This window comes from Poecilia reticulata, chromosome 23, assembly GCF_904066995.2.
Source record: "Poecilia reticulata chromosome 23, P_reticulata-male-v2, whole genome shotgun sequence".
NCBI classification, from domain to species: Eukaryota; Metazoa; Chordata; class Actinopteri; order Cyprinodontiformes; family Poeciliidae; genus Poecilia; species Poecilia reticulata.
Window position 1 is genome coordinate 14,902,266 of NC_088852.1, and position 6,900 is coordinate 14,909,165.

At 40.4% G+C, this 6,900-nt stretch overlaps 1 protein-coding gene across 1 annotated transcript; it reads right to left on the reverse strand.

The window, feature by feature from the left end:
• Nucleotides 1-706: 706 nt before the first annotated feature.
• LOC145550224 (uncharacterized) lies at nucleotides 707-5,661 on the reverse strand. The gene has a single exon (XM_081604227.1). The coding sequence runs from the start codon at nucleotides 5,638-5,640 to the stop codon at nucleotides 2,158-2,160; it is 3,483 nt and encodes a 1,160-aa protein (XP_081460353.1). The 5' UTR covers nucleotides 5,641-5,661; the 3' UTR covers nucleotides 707-2,157.
• Between the last annotated feature and the right edge of the window lie 1,239 nt (nucleotides 5,662-6,900).

Here is a 6,900-nt window from a genome sequence, read left to right on the forward strand (position 1 = left end):
ATTACACCAGTGTGGGTATTCAGCAGTGAGCCGACTGTCTAACAGACAGCTTGCCTTCCTGGAGCCATCCTGCAGGACTAGCTAAAAACAACTGCCTTGCCATTTTCTCTCCTCAGATAATTTCAAAACGCAAACCTATTTTTGAGAGCATTTATATTTGCATTTGACTTGGGGGAGGGTGGACAGGAAATTGTGTGCTACATTGTAAATAAAAAAAGAAGGGAGAGCAGGGCAGGTGTCAGGAAGAGTGCAATTTTTATCAAAACCTTGTCAACGCTACATGGCAGTCTCTGGGGCAGAACTACATTAGGCATCTATATTATCTCATAATAAGAAAACCAGGCAAGACATGAAGGGCAGAACATGTTTTACTGATTTCATTTCTTATTGGAAGGTCTTGCCACGCTTTATCCTTGGGCTATGTTTCATTAAAAAATATGTCTAACTGAGAACATCCGAAGGAGCTAGTTGGCTAGATAGCTACATTGCTAAAAGCTAGCTAGATATCTAGCTGCTCAGTTAGATATCTACTAGTTAGCTAGCTAACTAGTAGATATAACTAGCTAGCTAGTTATATATAGATGGCTTTTCTATATAGCTTTTCTCTAAACTGTTAATATTGCTATATGAGGCAACAGTTTAGAAAAGATGGTCGACGCCACCAAATTAAAAATATGAGAGTAAACTGGATTTGGTAGAGTTATTGTTTGATCATTGATGTGTTTTTTGTGTTGTTTAAGCATAGATCTTGTGACGGTGTTGTGCATGTGCTCACATTTACCAGTGGCTGCTGTATTGTTGGTGTCATAAGCACCTCATGACACCAACAAAAAACCTATCTGGTGAATAAACTGTACATTTGGACAATTGTTTTGTTTTGTTTTGTTCAGTCTTGTTATAGCACTAGTGGCCTTTTTTTTGCAGTTATCAGACAGGAAATAGGCAGAGAGAAGGGGCAGCATGTGCAGGGGGAGGGAGGGGGACATGCAGCAAAGATCCCAAGCTCAAGAATTGAACCTCAAACTGAGAAAAGCTCTTCACACCATGACCAGAATAAACACTGAAACCCACAGTTGAGATTGAAATAGTCAAGAAAGATAAAAGGTAATCCATTATTTATAATGTGTAATGAGGGACTCTGCAGGGCTGGAGAAGGGCTCCATTTTTAGGTCAGTGGAAACTCTTGAAAAGCACCACTCATCTCTGAAGAGAGAGGTACACTGGAATCCCATTGCTTTACAGCTAGGGTTGTTCTGGCTTTACAAGTACCTGCCTAGTCCATTACCCCAGCCGCTCTGTTTATAGCAGAGAAAGAAACTAAGAGAGCATCTTATTGGCATCGTAAACTACCATGGCTGCCACATTGATCCAGTTTTATCCACTGGCTGAATGACCGGGACACCAGCAACCACCATCAATCAGAGATGAGGGGGTTTAGTGAACGTGTCACTGCCATAGAAAAGGAGCTCTTCGTCTCTGCTTGCCATTTTAACAGACTGAAGCTTTTGGCAGCAGGAGACTTTTTTCCATAATCATTAATTTATCGTCTGAAGGTTAATTGATAATATATGCTCATTTTCTGAAGCTCCTTTCCACACGCACGCACGTGCACACAGTATGTCTTTCTATTGTCACAAGGATTTTGCCTTGGCTTCTATTCATTTTTCACTTATTTTTTAAAACCTAACCTAAACTCAATTCACACTCTAATCCCTAATCAATATAATGCAATATAGAACTAAGAAAAATTGGCAATACTTTTAATTTTAATGCAAATTTGCATTAAAATTGGCGTAAAAGTGCATAAAAAGTGTCAACTTAGCATTATTTGGTAAAGAATTAAATTTTTATGCAGAGTTCCATTAAAACTTATATTAAAAGTCAATTAAAAGAATAAACTTTGCATTAAAAGTGCCATTATCTATCAAATCACTGCATTCACAAGCCACTTTTGATATTGGCCAAATCTGGGTAACATTTTAAAGTTAGTCATTATATGAAAAGAGGGGGATGTTTTTTTTTTGGGAGGGGGAACCGGAGTGCCCGGAGAAAACCCCAATGATGGACCAGAAGACAACACACACACAGTGTATTGAATTGGTAAATTCCTAAATCAGACCAAATGAAATTCTGTTTTTCTTTTCTGTTCAGAAGACTCTACTCAGATTCAAAGTGTACATGTCTTGTGTCTTTGTGATGCTCCTCAGCTTTTGCCAGAGCATGTGGTTCTGAATCTTGTTTGGTCTGCTTGTCTTCTGATACGTCACATCTCTGTTGTACATCTTCCCTGTTGCTCACCTCCACTTTATCTTCCGGGACCGCCACCTTTCCTGATATTGGTGGTAATAACAGAAGATTTGTTCTCCTCGTATGCATACCTTCACTGATGCATTTGTGTGTATGGCCTATGTGGAGAGCTTTAGCTTCAGAAGTCAACGATGAAAGTGGCTGTTGTTGAGTTGGTGAACGGGATACCTTTTTCGTTATTGGCGGCAACACTTGAAAACTTTTTTCAGTTACATACAAATGTCCAAATCTGCATCTCCGTATTTTCGCCACCTCCAACACCGTGGCTGAACGAGTCGGGGTAATAGCAGGCTTCTGTTTAATCTGAAGGCGCTTTGCCTTTTCCAAAGTTTTGGATACTGGTGGCGATGGTGATTGAACAGATTTTCTCTTCTCGTGAATAGATCCTCTTGTGGACCGTCTTCTTTTTTTGCGCTCTTGGGCCTCAGGTGACTGTGGAGAAAGTGACTCGTCGTCGCTGTCTGAGATCTGTAGCATTTTTAAAGGCGGTTCTTCAATACAAATCTCGTCATGTCCTCTTGAGCATATGGATTTTCTCTGCTTGGGCGAAGGAGCAGGCTGTGGCTTTTGTTCGCTCTCAGAGGTTTGAACCTGTTTTGGTTTATTTTTTGTTTCCACCTCATGGGTATGCGTACATTGTCTTTTGCCACTCGGTGTGGTTAAGCTCTTTACCACCTTGGATGTGCCTTCAGGAGCCGATCGGGGTTTCAGGGTCTCCACCTTCTTTACAGTTGATGGTAGAACTTTTGTTTCCCTCTCATCCGTACGTCTGCCTGTGCCTGTGTATAGTCTTGAGATGTCTAATGGCTTAGCTTGACTTGCAGGAGTCTTGGGTTGGAGTGGTTTATAATGGGTTGGCATTAAGGGAACCTTTTTGAATGTTGGTGATAATGGAGGAATATGAGAGGGTCTTGTCTTTGATATAATCTGACTTTCGGCTTGGGTCGTCACAGGTTTAAAGTTTGGTAGGCCACAATGTAGGGCTTTAATCCTTTCTGAGACCGATTCTTTTTGTTGTTTCTTTTCCGCTCTAACCACGGTGTCAATTTTGGTGACTGACGTCTGTGGAGATGGAGCAATTAAAAACGTTTTCAAATCACTAGTAGGATGTTTGTCAAGCTTTTCTCGATCTAGATGTATAAATCGGCTTTCAGGGAATGGAACTATTGAAGGTTGCCGTTTGTCTGGGCTCTTTGTTAGAGGTACAGCATCTTTTTTCTTCTCAGGCATTTGTTCTACATTGCCTGCATTTCTCAGAACACCTTTTGCTGGCACGGTCTTATGTCTAAGGGACTCAGCAATTTTTGGCTGCTCAAGAGGTTCTGTGAACCTTACCATTTTTCTTTTTGGTGGTGGTGGAGAGGGCATTTCAGGTTTTTGAGTCTCCTCAATTATAGACTCTTCAGGTTCAAATAAGTCAAATTGTTCCTGGATTGACTTAAGCATTTTTAATCTCTCTGATAATGACAAAATGACGCCTGGTGTTTCCATATCATCACTTCTTGACTCCTTTTCATTTGTACTCTCCCTTTTACTTTCTGACCGACTTAACCGAGGCCTTGTTTGGATCTTTGGCGGCAACGCTAGCAGTTTCTCTAGAAGTTTCTCAAGATTTGTTTTATTCGCAGGCAGCATTTCCACAAGGCTCTTACTTTCTGTTCTTTCTGTCAGAGGCTCAGTCAAGGCCATTTGTAATAATTTCTCAGGCCAAGATGGCTTCACCTCTTCCTTTTCGTCTGATAATTTTGGTGATTCTTCGCTTTCAGATAATTTGATGTATTCATTGATTTTGTCAAAGCCAGCCAATATATGATCAACTTCAACTGTTTCTAATGTTTCCATATCTTCAGCCTCGGTACTTGCTATGAGCTCTGAGATATCTGTAGGTTGTTCAGTTTGAAGACCTTCTGGCTGCACCTGGACCTCATCCGTAGGCTGTTCAGCTTTTTTCTCCTCATCTTCACTTGGAGATTTTTCTGACTCTATAGTTTCTGGCTCTATAGGCACGCTGAAAAGTCTAGACAGATATCTTATTTGAGTGCTACGGAATTCGTCATGGTATATACGCTTCAGCTTTTTCATGAAGAGCAATTCCTTCCTAACTTTAGCAAACTGAGCAATTGCACCTTCAACTGAAATATCTATAGGAGAAGAATTTTCTGGCAATGGCCTCGTCAAACATTGCATGTACTTTGTCTCTTGAAGATAATGTATTAAAGTTAACAAAAACGGTTGTCTGTAGATCATGTAGTCAAACTCCATGCCATCTATAATTTTATCTTCTTGTGGTGGCATACTCTCTGGTCCAACGATCTCTATGTCTTCTACCGGCGGAACTTGTTTTGGAACCATGTTCACCCATCGATCCTTTCCAAAGATGCCAACAAAGGTACCAGTGCTTGACCAGAGTTTCACATTGTAATCCACCTCTGCTGTAATTATTTTCTCGCAACCAGGGTCGCATGCAACACTTATCAACTCAGAAGTACCGGCTTTCCAAGAGGCTATCAGTGGAGTTGGTTGTGAAGGGTATACCCATCCATGGATTGTCTCATATTCCAAATTATCTTTTGTTGGAAGACCAAAATCATCAATATCATACAAACAGATTACTCCATAGCTATCACCTGTCAGTAAAATTTTTTCACTTTCAGAAAGTGACACACAAGTAATTTTAGCACCATCTTGTATGACTGCCTTGAACCTACTTATTAATCCTCCATTAATTGTCGTTGACCACGCTGTAATGTAAAGATCACCTATTGTCAGCAATGTGCCTGTTGTAGCACTAACCTCTCTGCTCTTCAGAGATTTTACTAATAGGACTCTCTTTTCTTCACCTTGCTTCAGAGTTGACTCGATCAACAAATCATGTCGAAGCGTTTGCTGGCGAAGGTACAGTTCAAGACTTTGTATTTTAGGGTTGTTTGTCGTGTTGATATAGTACAAAACGGTTAAAGTTTCTAAATCCCAGGTGAGAATATTGCCATTGCTGGATGCTACAATCAGTTTGTCGTCATGGTGATCCATCGAGGAAATATTGTTCAATAGAAAATGATCAAACTCATTCATTAACTTTCCATTAGAATTCAGCTGTAAGATTTTTGAGGAATCTTTTGTGGAAATGTACATGTCATCGTTCATGAGGACAATGCTGGTCACGTCATTCGGTAAGTTTGCTTCTAGGATTTCCAGTTGTTCTCCACTGTTAAAGTTCCAATGTTTTATTAACCTGTCAGAAGAAATTGTAATCAGTTTGCGGTTTACTTCATCGAATGACATGAATGTGTTTCCAGCAATCTTGTGTTTGCTTGGTGTAAGGTCAAACTCCATAACAGCCTTTCCGGTCAAGATATCCCATACTGTCACAATGCCTTTCTGGCAAACAGAGATAACTTGCTTGTAAATCCCGTGATAGAGCATACTGCACAAAGGCATGCAGTGGGATTTCAAGGTCTCATGGAAAACATTTGTTCCCCTTCCAAAACATTTTCCAATAACTGAGTTAGCAACATAAAACTCATTATTGTGTATGTTGTAGCATACACTGGTGATTGGGGCTGTTGGTATCAAGCCACTGGGAAAAATACGCTGCTTGAGGTTCCAGTCTCCATCAGTCCAAAAACATATTTGTTTGTCTACTGATATGGTGACAAACATTTTCTCTATGGAATTGTACACAACATGGCTGACAGTTTCTTTATGTCCTAATAATTCACGTTCATATGATTTGGTTTTGTGAGGAAACCACACCCGTAGAACGCCAGACATTCCACCGGTCAAGAAATACCTGGACCAAGGAGAATACGCAACAGACTTGTAGAATCTGTGGTTCCCAGGACTTCTATAGATCTGTGCGTTGACAGCAGGCTCACTTCTCTCTTGGTCAAACATGCACTCTACGACGGCCATGAATTTGGATGTCGTACCGCACATGGTAAAAGACTGTAAAGATGGAATGTATTGCACTTGAGTGCAAATGTCATCAAAAATAAAAATCTTCAGACTGTCAAAGTTTTCACAGGTGTTGGTGCACAGCAGAGATGAGACAGTCACAGTTGGGTAGTGTCGTAAAGAGGTTCTTTGCAACTTCTTCTTGTTGAAAAGGCCATTATCGTGGATGTAATAGGAGACGTACACAAACAAAAATCCTCTTGAGTCGCCACACGCAAAAATGCCCTTGTTCCCATTACAGTAGTAGTCCATGGCTGTAAACTCTTCCTCCAAGATGCAGAATTTGATTCTCGTTAAATCAGAAAACTGCTCACAATTATAGAATAAGATCTCTCGGTCAGACGTTGAGACAGCTAGCATTTTGAGATCGCTAATGTACAACACATCGAAAACATGCATTTTGGGAGTATGGTGATAAGCAGGTGTTGTCGTCTCTCTTTCTTGAAGGGGAATACATTTTGATATCTTTAAGTCATTTGACCAGTATTTCAACGTGCCATTTGTTGTGACAGTAATGTAATTATAGCTTTTGTAAGACCTGATTGGTTCCACTAAGCAATAGTCCCTGAAATCCTGTGCGGTTTTCAGATTGGAGGGTCGGCAAATCATTTTCACAATTGGTTTCAGACAATGAGTCTG

Excerpts from the sequence above, each read along its gene's own strand:
- LOC145550224 (XM_081604227.1), bottom strand. The coding sequence starts at position 5,640 with ATGGAGTTTGACCTTACACCAAGCAAACACAAGATTGCTGGAAACACA.